The sequence below is a fragment of the Armigeres subalbatus genome, chromosome 2 (assembly GCF_024139115.2).
Source record: "Armigeres subalbatus isolate Guangzhou_Male chromosome 2, GZ_Asu_2, whole genome shotgun sequence".
Classification (NCBI taxonomy): Eukaryota; Metazoa; Arthropoda; class Insecta; order Diptera; family Culicidae; genus Armigeres; species Armigeres subalbatus.
Window position 1 is genome coordinate 299,220,680 of NC_085140.1, and position 14,563 is coordinate 299,235,242.

The 14,563-nt window shown below is 38.4% G+C and overlaps 1 protein-coding gene across 7 annotated transcripts in view; it reads right to left on the reverse strand.

Annotated features, from left to right (window-relative positions):
- LOC134212475 (arginine kinase Lit v 2.0101) overlaps positions 1 to 14,563 on the reverse strand; it is a 122,563-nt gene that overhangs the window by 25,916 nt on the left and 82,084 nt on the right. For 6 of the 7 annotated variants that reach the window (XM_062690379.1, XM_062690378.1, XM_062690373.1 and 3 more), the window contains 6 exons: positions 13,915 to 13,971; positions 13,640 to 13,800; positions 13,264 to 13,575; positions 11,427 to 11,579; positions 11,169 to 11,338; positions 10,219 to 10,441 (listed from right to left, as the gene is read on the reverse strand). In XM_062690379.1, coding sequence (XP_062546363.1) covers positions 10,219 to 10,441; positions 11,169 to 11,338; positions 11,427 to 11,579; positions 13,264 to 13,575; positions 13,640 to 13,800; positions 13,915 to 13,971 — 1,076 coding nt within the window. Of the gene's footprint in view, positions 1 to 10,218; positions 10,442 to 11,168; positions 11,339 to 11,426; positions 11,580 to 13,263; positions 13,576 to 13,639; positions 13,801 to 13,914; positions 13,972 to 14,563 lie in introns of those variants that run through there. The other variant, XM_062690377.1, reaches the window with a different exon arrangement.

Consider the following 14,563-nt stretch of genomic DNA (forward strand, 5'->3'; position numbering starts at 1 on the left):
TTTGCATGATAACTCTGTGGAAGGAAATGTGTGATTAAGAAAAGTTTAAGACTACAACAGATACGGAACCTACCATAAAAGGTTAGTCACTTCTAAAAGATGCACGTTTCTAATTGAACAGTAGTGACGGATGATCGTGAAATAGCAAATTAAAACGAATCTGATGCATTTTAAGTTGTGCTGATCATATACATAATAAAACGAAATTTTCAAAAAAGTAAACAAAGAATACCAGAATTTGTTCCCAAAAAAGGTTCGGATTCGAGTATGACAAACAAAAATATACTGAATTCTAAAATGTTAGTCTAATTTCTTATTTCTCGATTAAAGTGGAAATCATTTTTACCCGCATTATTAACATTGACCATGACCATAAGTGATACGATAAATACTGAGTAATGCGTATCATTGGTACTTCTTGTACCTGAAGGATTAAAATGGACTCCATTCAGTGATCCTAAGCCTCTTAGATCACAGCGAGTCTTATCATAACTCCTCGTGATAAAGTCCACGGTGGTGCAAACCTGATCCAGCGTCTGTTGACAAGGAGGTGAGAGGGATGAAACGATACCACTGAGGTATCGATACTTTTACTTTAAAGTAGTATCGTATAAAAGTATCGACACAACTAAATATCGAATTAAAAGTATCGATACCTACTCGTATCATATGAGTACTCATACATATATTTGAAGTAAAATTCAAAAACGATTTTTTTTTGTCACTGTCAAGTAGTTATTCATTATTTATGTTGAATTAGGCACATAGAGCTAAAGAATTAAGCATATTTTATTACTGTTTGTTCTTCGATAATTCAATTCACTTATCTCGAGAGTGTCTTAAAATCTATTAAACTTTATTTCACGTGAATCATTTAATATGTAAACCAATTGCATCTTTTGACGATTAAATATATTTTTCGGTATTTTTAATTCATGTTCCTAAAGATGTGAATTTCTCTGATGCTTCGTCAATGGAATGGGACTTTTGCAACACAGTTGCAAATATTACTATCGAGTTTGAGGAAATTTTAAACCGATATAGGTTTGAATAAAGTGACCAGTTTTTCTTGGATCAATCCGGGACACTCGATTCCTTAGAAATAATTACTTTGGATTTTCTTATGTTATATAATTGAAAGACATTTTTTATAATCTTGATCTCGTGGCCGTTCGGTTTGCGGCGCCGATCATTTGAGCGTATGGTATAGTATGTGTGTACTGCCTTTGATCGCATATCAGTCCCATCTTTGCTGAATTTCCTATTCATATGAGACATATATGTGTTTGTGGGTAGTGTATGTTCTTCTTCTTCATTGGCATTACATCCCCCACTGGGACATTGCCGCCTCGCAGCTTAGTGTTCGTTAAACACTTCCACAGTTATTAACTGCAAGGCTTCTAGAACCAAGTTACCATTCCTGCATTCATATATCATGAGGCTTACACGATGATACTTTTATGCTCAGGGAAGTCGAGACAATTTCCAAACCGAAAATTGCCTACACTGGCACCGGGAATCGAACCCAGCTACCCTCAGCATGGTCTTGCTTTGTAGCCACGCATCTTACCGCACGGATGAGGGCAGTGTATGTATGTTGTGTATTAAGAGCTGAGGGTTTGATCCCGCTTCAGTCGTGAAAATTCTTCGATAAGCAAAACATTTTTCACTGGTCTATTGGGTATTTTCCACCATTGCACTATGGTCCAGGATACAGATTTACGCGGAAAGATGCATTTTACGCCAAAACTGTATTTTTTAGAAAAAAACTGTTGTTCTACAAAATTGTTCGAAATAGTAAGGCCATCATGATGGTGCAACCAAAAAATAGGGTGGCCCATCATATAAAAAATAGGAAATATTTTTTATTTCTCGGAATATTGACATGATATGTTCTACAAAGTTGTAGCGCAGCTTATTCCAATCAATTTTACTATAAAAACTTTTTCTGTAGCTCTTAAGTTGGCTGATTTAGAGCAATTTTACTTAATTGGATTAGGGTGTACTTCACAAAAACAGTATTTTTGATCTACTTTTTTTGTTTTAGATTTCTCGAAAAAGTAGTCTTCAGGTGACTTTTAGAGCTCAAAAAAATGCAACTTTTGATGGGTAAATATGCTCAATATATTTTACCGATCAAAAGTTATAATCGTTTTTCTGTCAAAATTACATTTTTTTCATAAATTGATATCTCCGGTTAGGGCAGACCAAAAAAATATGTTTACACGGCATTTGAAAGAGAAATTCATATTCTTTATTATGTCAAAAAATTGGAGATATGTTATTTTTTTAGTTTCACCAATTTTACTAAAATCATGTTTTTTCAAAAAAATTGACATAACTCGACAATGGATGAAGATACAGACGATATTCTTATAGCAAAACACGCGTTTTGGAAAGCCCCAAAAGTCTTCAGAAGGTGACATTTGTGAGAAATGAAAAATAAAAAATCTACAGCTTTACACTTTTAGTTTTATCATTATCATCGTATTGCAAGATTTACGAGAAAAGATGCATTTTCGGCCTGAAGCATACTTTTAAGAAAAAAAATTTGTTCTACAAAGTTGTTCTGGATACTCGGGCCCTTATTATAGAGTTACCGAAAAATAGGGTGGGCCATTTTATAAAAATGTGAAATTTTTATTTTTTTTATTTTGCGGAATATTAATATAAAATATTCTACAAAGTTGTAGCGCAGCTTTTCCAATCAACTTTGCTATATAAACTTTTTATGTAGCTCTTAAGCTCACTTGTTTAGAGTAATTTTACTTACCAGAATTAGGGTGTCCCTCAAAAAACAATATTTATGATCTGCTCATTTCATTTTTTATTTTTCACGTATGTCACCTTCTGAAGACTTTTGAGGCTTTCCTAAACGCGGGTTTTGCTATAAGAATATCGTCTGTATCTTCTTCCATTGTCGAGTTATATCAATTTATTTGAAAAAACATGATTTTAGTAAAATTAGTAAAACTTGAGATAAAAAAATAACATATCCCCAATTTTTTGACATAATAAAGAATATGAATTTCTCTTTCAAATGCCGTGTGAACATATTTTTTTGGTCTGCCCTAACCGGAGATATCAACTTATGAAAAAAATGTAATTTTGACAGAAAAACGATTATAACTTTTGATCGGAAAAATATATTGAGCATATTGACTCACCAAAAGTTTTACTTTTTGGAGCTCTAAAAGTCACTCGAAAACGACTTTTTCGAGAAATCTAAAACAAAAAAAGTAGATTAAAAATACTGTTTTTTTGAGGTACACCCTAATCCAATTAGGTAAAATTGCTCTAAATCAGCCAACTTAAGAGATACAGAAAAAGTTTTTATAGCAAAATTGATTGGAATAAGCTGCGCTACAACTTTGTAGAACATAAGATGTCAATATTCAAAAAAAAAATCTATTTTTTTTATATGATGGGCCACCCTATTTTTTGGTTGCACCATAATGATGGCCTTACCATTTCGAACAATTTTGTAGAACAACAGTTTTTTTTTTAATATAGTTTGGCGTGAAATTCATCTTTCCGCGTAAATCTGTATCCTGGACCATAGTGCATTGGATGGCGGTGAAGTTGTTTTTTTTAATCCTCAAGTGCTTCAGCCGTTTTCCTGATTTTACAGATTTCCAGATCTTAACAGAACTATGGATGATTCTGACATATTTTTAATTCCGTACATCAAACTAATTTTCAATTCAAATCAAGGTTATTCAAATCCTTTTAGATTCCTAGGATTTTCTACAGATTTCATAGTCTCTCGAATTTACTGTCTGGGAACGTCCCGCATAATACGAGACGTCTGGTCCTTTTAGGATTGAGGATAGGCCACATTAACGATCCTCAATTTTAAGAGAATCATAAGAAACCTATAAAATAATGCTTAGTTCACTTTTGTTTTTGTATTTTGTTTCCCTAATAATATACCGCAATTACACAAATAAGTGTTGAGCGGCAGAAATAAAAACTTGTTATTTTTTCTTCGAATTAAATACTAAAACTAAGAAGATTATTTCGAAGAAAATACGAATGTTTTGTAAAGATTTATTAGATTAGATAGGCTTTAAATCGAGTACTCGATTGATTCAAGTATTTCAATTCGATACTTACTTGGTATCGGATATCAAAGTATCGATTCCAAAAGTACTTGGTATCGAATTAAAAGTATCGAGTATTTACTCATATTTACTAGTATCGATTCATCCCTAGGTGAGGCTCACATCAGCGTATGTTGCCCATGTTGTCCATGTTAGCGGTGACTGATCATCGACCGAATGCCAGTGGAAAACTCTGAAAAATACTATGCATTGTAGTGCTCCGGAAATTTAGGGAAAATGGTCCTAAAAAAAATCAGGAGGATTGGTTCCAGGCTCTGCAAGCCAGCTTTTTAAAAACTAAGCAACGAATAACCTCAGTGACGAAATGGTACTAGCGGTTGGTTCCTCGGTACGTAGAACTGAAAAGATCTCTGATGCACCGCTGTTCAATGGTGCGCTCGTTCAGTAGTAAATCATATTATCTACGAGAGCTGTGACAACACATACGACTTGGGAACAGATTTCATAGTCATAGGTGATATGCAGAAGTGCATGTTCTTGTGGTTGCTGTTGTTATTGGTTTAGCGTAATTAATGTCCCCAGCCAACATACCGAGAGCACTGATGCAGATAGGGACGCATTCTAGGCAAACATGTGTTCGATAGCTGCCCGTTAAAATCGTCATAGGAAATTTGAACGCTCCGGTTGGTCAATGGGAGGCGTTTAGACCATCTCTTAAAAACATAAACGCCCGCCGGCTGACAAATAAGAACGCCCTGTGATATCACTGCCTACAAGAATGTGGCCATTTGCAACTCCTACTTCCAGCACAGCCTTTACATATATTTTTCTTCTACTTTTATGACTGGAACTTGGCCTGCTTTTCAACCGGTGTCAGGCCATTAGGCCGAAGGCCATTTGGCCGAAGGTCATTAAGCCGAATGGTCGTTAGGCCGAATGGCCATTAGGCCAAATAAACAAAAAGAAGTAAAAAGTGAAAGATGAAAAGTTCTTCCTTCACCTTACCCCTTCTTCCTTCTCCCTTCTTTCATCTTCCTTCTTCTATCTGTCTTCTTCCTCCTTCCTTCTTTTTTCTCCCTTTTTCCTTATTCCTTCTTCTTTTTACCTTCTTCCTTCTTCATTTTCTTTCTTCTTTCTTTCTTTTTTTCCCTCTTCCTTCTTTCTTCTTCCTTCTTCTTCCCTCTTCCTTCTTACTTCTCCCTTCTTCTTTCTACCGCTTTCTTCCTTCTTTCTCCCATCTTCCTTCTTCCATCTTTCTTCTTCCTTCTTCCTACTTCCTTCTTCATTCTTCATTCTTACTTCTTCCTTCTTCCTTCGTCCTTCTTCTTTCTTCCTTCTTCCTTCTTCCTGTTTCTTTCTTCCTTCTTCCTTTTTCCCTCTTCCTTCTTCCTTCTTCATCCTTCATTCTTCCTTAATCATTCTTCCTTTTTCCTTCTTCTTTCGTCCTTCTTCCTTCTTCCGTCTTTCTTCTCCCTTCTTCCTTCTTCCTGTTTTCCTTCTTCCTTCTTCATTCTTTCTTCTTCCTTCTACCTTCTTTCTTCCATTTTCTTCCTTCTTTTTTCTTCCTTCTTCCTCCTTCCTTCTTCCTTTTTCCATCTTCCTTCTACCTTCTTTCTTCCGTTTTCATCCTTCTTCCTTTTTCCTTCTTCCTTCTTCCTTTTTCCTTTTTTCTTCTTCCATTCTACTTCTTCCTCATTTCGCACTACTCGCTTCTCACTCCCCAGTTATCATTCGACCTAATGGCCATTTGGCCTAATGACCATTCGGCCTAATGACCCAGTATCTTTTTAACCTAGTATTCTATTAGCATTTTCCCAGTTATCAATTGAAAGCTTTTTTATGCCCGCCATTACATGAGTATGTATCTTGTGTGATGTTGTTTGGCAAGTACAATGGATACATTATGTGATGACCCACAATATCCCAAAACTATCTTACAATATTTGTTGAACCTTCCAAGAGGTGTAATGAACATAATTGAATGCATATCGAACTTTGAGCAACGAAAAAAGAATTTCCAGCAACTGCCGATTCATGTTTCGAATTCAAGGACAGTTTGGATGACCCACAATATCCCGAAACTATTTTACGATATCTGTTGAACTTTCCAAGAAGTGGAATGAGTACAATTTAATGCAGATTGAAGCTTTGAGTAAGGAAAAAAGCTTTTAAGCAGCTGTAGATCTGAAGTCCCGCAATCAAGAACAGTTTCGATGACACAAAATATCCCAAAACTATCTTACGATGTCTGTTGAACCTTCCAAGAAGTGGAATGAATACAATTGAATGCAGATCGAAGCTTTGAGTAACGAAAATTTTTTTTTAGCAGCTGTAGGTCTCAAATCCCGCAATCAAGATCAGTTAGGGTGACCCAAAATATCCCAAAACTATCTTTCGATGTCTGTTGAACCTTCCAAGAAATGGAAGGTGAACGTTCTAGGTGAACGTCGGTGTTCAGGTCGAAAGTCTTTGATCTTCCATGCCTGATATTTTTTCATGATAGCTCCGCGGTTCTCAACCTGGGGTACATGTGCCCCTGGGGGTACAGGGGCCCCAGGGGTACCTCGGACAAGAATGCGCAATGGTGGACAATGAACAAAATGTTGAAAGAACAAATAAAAAAAAACTTCAATGCAATCTACCTATCTATTTGAAATAAAATATTGAATAATATGTTAAAAACATGCTTCTAAACTAAAATCTAAAGACTGAATGTACGAAAACCTCCATTTGAGAGGCATGAAGGCTTTTTTTTTTCGAAAAGCTCAGTTGCTTCTTTGCTAGAGAATTGGAAGCATCCTTCCACGCTTCTCGGAAGCCTCCATCCAAGCAACGCGAAGCCTCCTTGCAAGAGGTTCGGAGACCTTTTTTCAAGAGATTCAGAAGCCTCCTTTCAAGAGATTCGGAAACCTCCTTAAAGATGTTCGAAAGCCTCCTTTCAAGGAGCTCGTAAGCCTCTCTTCAAGAAGCTCAGAAGCTTCCTTTTAAGTGGCTAGAAAGCCGCCTTTCAAGAGGCGCGGAAGCCTCTCTTCAAGAGGCGCGGAAGCCTACTTTCAAGATGCTCAGAAGCCTTTTTAAGTGGCTCGAAATGCGCCTTTCAAGAGGCTCGGAAGCTTCTCTTCAAGTGCCTCGGAAGCCTCTTTTCAAAAAGCGCGGAAGCTTACTTTCAAGAGCCTCGCAAGCTTCCCTCCAAGAAACTGGTAATTCTTCTTTCAAGGGGCTTGAAGCATACTTTCAAGATGCTTAGGAGCCTCGAAAGCTTCCTTTCAAGAAGCTCTGAAGCCTCTCTACAAAATGCTCTTAAGCCTCTTTTCAAGAGGCTCGGAAGCCTTTCTTCAAGAGACTTGGAAACCCCCTTTCAAGAGGCTTGGAAACCTTTTTTTTTTCAAAACCACGTGAATGTTTACTTTCAAGAGGCTCGGTATAGAGTCCTTTCCAAAGGCGCGGAAGCTTCTTTTCAAGAGGCTCGGAATTCTTCTTCCGAAAGGCTTGGAAGCATACTTTCAAGAGGTTCAGAAGTCTCCTTTTAAGTAGCTCGGAAGCCTCACTACAAAAGGCTCGGAAGCCTTCCTCCGAGAGGCTCGGATGCCTCCTTCCGAGAGAGGAAGAGAAAATCTTCTTCCAAGACGCTCAGAAGCCTTGAATGGCTTGAAAACCACTTTCAAGAAGCAATGAAGCCTCCCTTCAAGATACTCGGTAGCCTTTCTTCAAGAGGATCAAAAGCCTCCTTTGAAGCCCCTTCCTAGGGCTCGAAAGCTGCCTTTCAAGAAGCCCGGAAGCCTCCCTTCAAGAAGCTCGAAATTCTTCTTTCAAGAGGCTTGAAAGCATATTTTCAAAAAGCTCAGAAGCTTTATTTTAAGTTGCCCGAAAGCCGCCTTTCAAGAGGCCCTTTAGCCTCCCTTCAAGAGGGACGGAAGCCTCACTTCAAGAGGCTTATAAGCTTCCTTTCAAGAGGCTCGTAAGCCTCCTCTCAAGAGCCTCGGAGGCTTCCCTTCAAGAGATGCAAAATTCATCATCCAAGAAGATTGGAACCGTATTTTCAAGTGGCTCAAAAGCCGCTTTCAAAAGGCTCTGAAGCCTCCCTTAAAGATGCTTTCAAAAGGATCGGAAGCCTCCAATTAAGAGGCTCTGAAACCCCTTTTTAAAGGCTTATTTTCATTTACAGCAAAAAATAGAGGGTATCTTAATTAATGCAAAAGTTTGAAGGGGAACCTCTCAAGAAAAAGATTGAGAACCGCTGTGATAGGGTAATGAATTTCAAGCAATTTTGCTGAAGACAGTGTTTACTTTTATCCATCATGCGATTTTATACATCCATTTTACTTTTAAGGGTCATATTGGGCCTGAAAGGGTTTAAGAAACGCCTCGAAACACTGACCTGTGAATATCATCTTTCAACAGATTGAGTTACAGTTCAGCTGGGTGTTTGCAGCGAGAACTAAACGGCTATTGGGGATGGTCATGTAATGTAAGGTTCTTTGCAATGGTTCTTGCAAGATATCAGCACATAAACCTCTTAGAATGATCTCGGTATCATCTGCAAGTTGTCTGAGCATGTACTGTAGAGTGTCGAGAGTAATGATCATATGTTTCACGGTCAACAAATCACACAACAAATTATTCAAAATGACGGATAATCTATTGCTTCTATGGAAACGGAACCCAGGACCACAGAGGAGAACAGTCCATGCACCCCTCAAGCTTTTTCAAAGTTATCACCAATAAAACAAGAATACCGAACCATTTCAACGTGCAGATGCAAAATTTACAAAAATAGCTACTTTTCACAGTAATCTGCTATTCAAAACAACAAGGTTTTTGTGACTTTCTAACACATTTAAAATAGTCTCGAAAACCAACACAAGAGACATTTTTTTTGTCAGATTCACCCGTACCAAATCGTAAGATCAGGAATAACGTTCTGCTATAATGGAGTTCTAGCAAATGGGCGTTGCTTTCGTTGGCTTTAGCCCCCTACGATGATGGACGGAAATATCTGCCGTGTCCCTATGTTTTGAAAACGGGCCTGGACCTGGAGTAAAACCCCCGAAAGGTTGTGTAAAATGACTGAATCTCATGTGAAATAATGGTGAACGCATGGTTGTTTGTTTTGTCTTAACGGATTAAACGAAAATATTACGGGTTAGGTGAAGGAATCGCTAATCGTAAAATCGAAGTAAAAATGAAGGGATTTTGCTCAATTCTTCCATTGCAGCTCAATAATGAATAACTAATATTGGATTGTAATGGTAACATTGGTTCACAAATGTCCTACAAAAGATTATATGAGTAAATTTATGAGAGAAGCCTTTTTGCCCCGTGGTGCGTTTTGCACTGTTCTCCCCTTCTTATGGAAACATCGAAGCTCACATACCTTTCGAGTCAATGATTTTTTTTCGCAAATTTCAACAAAATGATGTTGACCCTGTTTATAACAAAAATCAGTTCTTAGAGTAAATAAATAAAGAAAAACTTATGAAGTGAAGAACTGAAGCAATTAAAGAATTCGCAGAAATGAAGAAAGAAAAAAAAACCTTTGGTAGGTAGATTTTCGTACCATTTGTAAAATATGACACAATAAAACAAATCCGAAACCAAAAAATATGATAAAAAGCATGAAAACTTAGTATTAGGCAGTGTTCTCGCGGGTTGATCGTTTTAATAACCGGTAAATAACTGCCATTATGTGCAGATCCACGGCAACGATATCTAAACGCACCTAAAGCGCTCTAAACAAGTAGACCGTCTTATCTGATTGTTTCCATAAACATGATTGATTTCACGAGCAACGCGGACAATGTCCCATTTCGGCATTGATGACTAATGTTTTATGGTACATACGAATATACACAAGTGTATATGGCTTGTTTTTTTAATTACACTATATTTCCGTTTTAATTGTGTCAATTTTGTACTAATTGTTCGACTGTATCTAACTTTACATGTCTCGTGTGGATGTATGTGTGTGTTACATGTGTTCGCTTTGAAGGTGAAAGTACTCAAATAAAAAGGAAAATAAATGTATGAAACAATTAAATGAAAAACTGAACTACTTTTGTAAAATAGAAAACGAAATGCTCTCTCGCAGTGGCACCGTTAAGGCGTTAGTACGGAGTAAAAGTTCATTTCAAATGCAATCGCCATGCGTGACTACCTGATTCGTGTCTTCGGGGATTTTACTTTCCTCCTCCACATCGAATACCTCGCCAGTCGTGTTTTCCGGCTCGTTATTGTCCTCCGGATCGGGACCAGAACCATCACCATTGACGTCACCGACGACTTCTTCGGACTCACCAACGGCATCGTCGCCATCTGTCGATTCCTGTTCATTTGTTTCCGGTGGCTCCTCATCCAGCTCCTCTACAGTTGACTCTTCCCTAGGGTGTACGTTACAGGTTTGAAGTGTGGAAACAAATTGTATTATTACTGGATTAGGATAAAATGACAGCCTAATAAATGCCCCATATTAAAGTAGAACTTATCCGCAAAATTGTCAGTTTTGATATAAGGTGGAAAAACTCAAACTATCTCATCTTATCTAAATTTATCTTATTAACTAAACTTATCTAAATTTTGAAAAATAAAATATGCATTAAAGCTAACTAGAGCAGAACTCCAATTGTTGCAAATGCTTTTCGCAACTTTTATTCAGATTGTGTATTGTTTGTTGTGTGGACAACAATTAGTGTCTTGAATTTTCATTAAAGAAATGTTCCCTCAATTGTCAAATCAAATTGAAACTTAATTTATCGGCCAAAAATATATGATAAATGTACTTTCTAGATGAAAGTATACGAGAGTTAGAGAATCTATACACAAAATTTCAATAATCTATGAATACATTCAATAAAAATGGAAACCCTAGTTCAAGAAGAATGTTATTGTTGCTGCCACCTTAATTTCTTGATAGACAATTTTGGACAATTTATGGAAATATTCCACTTTATTATGGGACGTTTATGTTTCAACCGAAAAAAAAAACATTCTTAATTACACTGTACATTTAAGAAAGTAGGAAGCTTAGGTGAGTAATAAAGGAAAAGGCAAACATAGAATCGTGAACGGACGGAAACACAGGACAGCAAATCAGTCTCGGATAATTACTTGTTCTTGGTCTCGCTTTCGCTCTCGTCGTTCGGGAGATCGGTTAGCGTCCCGTTAGTGAGATTGTGCACAGATTTAGACTTGGAAACACTATTGTAATTATTTACATCGTTATCTAGTAAGTTATTTTGCGATAAAAAGGGTTTCATTCTCGTTTGCGAACCGTTGCTCTGAAATGGGTTACGGGTATAGGAGGGGTTGGTTCAGTGTTAGTTAGGGGTTCACAGACTAATCAGTTTCGTGTAAATAGGACATTACATCGTCGGTATCCACGTCGAGGGTGAACATGGTCCAGTCGAAGAACGCCGGGAACCCTTGCTGTGATATTCGTGGCGCTTCCGGTATGACGGTCAGCAGCGAACGGTCGATCTCGTTGGGCCGGTTCTTGTAATACTCGGCCGCCTTATCCCGCTGATTGTGGGTGGTGCGTGCGTGTGATCACGGGGACGGATTGGAAAAAAATGATTTTTTTGTGCTTGGATATTTACGGTGCGTTTGCTGGAAGGCGACGCATTTTTTGCAACAACATACGAAATTGTAATCTGGTTTAAGCCTCATAAACAGAAGATCTTGATCTTCGTCTATTTCTATGCTTTACCCGGTATAACTGAAAGTGGGCCTACTACTAGTTTCATTTCAAACTAAAAATGAATGCCTATTAGGGTGGCTCAAATTAGTATGGGAAAAACTTTGTTCAAATTTTTTGATGGGCCGCCCTCTTATTCGGTTCTATTTGATGCCCTGATGCTCTGGACAAAATTTCAGCCAAATCGGTCAACGTTTGGGCGGTGCTAAACTCGTTGGAAGTTTATATGCAAAAATGTATGCAGAAACATCCAAAAACAGTAAATTGCAGCTGCACTACACAACTTACGATGAAGAACTATGATACTCATTCAGATCTTGGAGAATTTAATACAGAATGTTATGCAGAAAACCGCGAGAAGATTCGAGTTTGCCCGGCTAAGTTATTAGCATTTCTCTGTAGTGGGGTTTGAGCAAATTTCGTTTCTTTTATCTTTGAAAAGAAATAAATTCACCCCTACAACACTCCAGTAAAACGCTAATATCTTAAAATTTTATAGAGATTTGCGCTTGACTGCATTCTTGTGACGTCACGGAAATGAAACTAATTTATTATTCTAATTTTAGGTAAGCTCTCCCTAGAGAACACTATTTATCAACTATCTATCTGACCTGTTTCACCACGCAGTCTTTCGTTGACGATGGCTAGCATGCTCCGTACTTACGACCACTTCCACGTCGGAATACCGTTGGGCTTCTGGAGGCAACGAATCGGTCCCGTATGTGCGAATGCCGTCGGGATAAAAATGTCCCCGGAATAAGTGGAGTTCGAGTCAACTGACGTGACTCCGATCGCACTGCTCTATCTGACGGAGTACCAATTCGTGAAAATGCACACCAACGAAACACGATTGCCCACGATGTCGCTTTCAACCGTTGACCAGTGTACCAACCGTCTCTAGGTCTCACAGTCACGGGAATACCGCAGCCTTGCTGATATGTTCAATGGCGTCCACGTGGTCGGACGAAGACGAAATGTTAGCTCGGCACACGATTCCGGTTGATTAACAGAGAAGCACTAGTTTCAATTGCTCGAGATAAGCCTTGGCGACGTGGTCTATCCTTTGGATTTGGTCTAGCCCATACCGACTGCCCTCGTTGCTTGGGCTTGGCCTAAACTCCAGAACGTGACCACCTCGATCTGCATTCAACGGTATATATTCCCTGTCGAATGCAACATGCCGCATCAAAATCAGCTAAAATATGTACTGTGTAAACAATAAACACGTTTCCGTAACGTAAAAAACACAACATTTGCAGAACATTGTTTATCGATCAGTGTAACGAGACGATTTTGAAATTAATTCAGTATTCGTGTTTATCAGCAATTTAAGTTCACAGCTTCATTTCTATTAATGTATACGTATGTGTATACGTATATGTATTAATGTATCATTCAAGCCAAAGTATGAGTTTCAACCATAATTTAAAAATTAACAACTTCAATAGAAATGCGACTCATTCCAGCAAACCAAACCACACAATCGAGAATGTGTCACATATTTCATACGTGATCCAGCGCGGTTTCATCGGCACCAGCCTGCACTAAAAGATTGAAACTTCTCGCATTGTTCTTAGCACTGGCCGCCCAGTGCAGCGGAGTCTTTCCCGTGTGGTCCACGTCCGACGACAAGCTCGGCCAAATCGACAGAATATATTCTACGATCTGGGTATGGGCCAGTCCCGCCGCTTTGTGCAGTGGCGTCAACCCGTTAGCATCCTTGCTGGTCAGAACAATCCGCGGCGTTGGCGACGCCGTCTTTTCCTTCAACGTATCCAGATCGTTATCGACGACAGCTTGATGGACATCCTTGATAACGCCCTAAAGTTTAGAACGACACTGCATCAAAATTTGTTCAAAATAGTAATAAAACTAGGAGTAGTACCATGACATGTGGCACACATTCCAGAAATCGCTTCATCTTCGGATGGTGCGACGTTTCCGTTCGAAGACGCATTCCCTGTCCGGCCCATATCACCTTGGCCAGCTTGGCCAGGTGCTTCTGGTGCAGCCATATTCTAATGTTGGATGGCTTTATGATTAGACCTGGGGCAGATTCGGCGTCAGGGAGGGGGACAAAGAAAATTGCAATATTCAATTCGATTACAATCAACATCATCAAACATTCAGCTGCGGAAGCGTATGATGCAATGAACTTACCATCCTTGATTCTGCTATCATTGTCTCGTTGCACGTTCTGATTGTTCATTTGTAATACTGCAAGGGAAGAGTAAAGAAAAATAAAGGGAGATCCATTAGACTAGGGCTTTTTTCTGTTGGTTCATGTTAAGTTCGTGGGTGCGGGACGATAGAGCAGGATGAGTGCTGCAATATTTCGATCGGTACGAGACTTGTACGACGTTGTTGACTCGGTAAATATCGTGCAAGCAGTTGACCGATGGGTAAAATCGATTTAAGCATAATTTCAGCTGGACAGTCGTGGTACTATCTTTTATATAATATTCAATCGATATGGCGTAATAAACTATGTCTGGGTACATCTGATAGATGTATTTTTTATTTCGACGTAGGACTGTTTATTTTGTGAATGATGCCCTCAATTTAAAACTAGGTTAAGTCTCAATTTGGGCAATTATAATTAACAGGATACACAGCGTGTTAACTGACAAAGTTATTACACCAAAAACCCTTAGGCGAATCCGAGTATTTTTTCTGATTTCGAACCAGGATCTTTAGTTATGCAATTCCCGATCAACAGCCGTATAATCAGTCACACGATTTCTTTCATTTCTTTTTATAACAATAACAAAAGACATTCAGTCGATATGCAATCGCTGTATTAGAACAC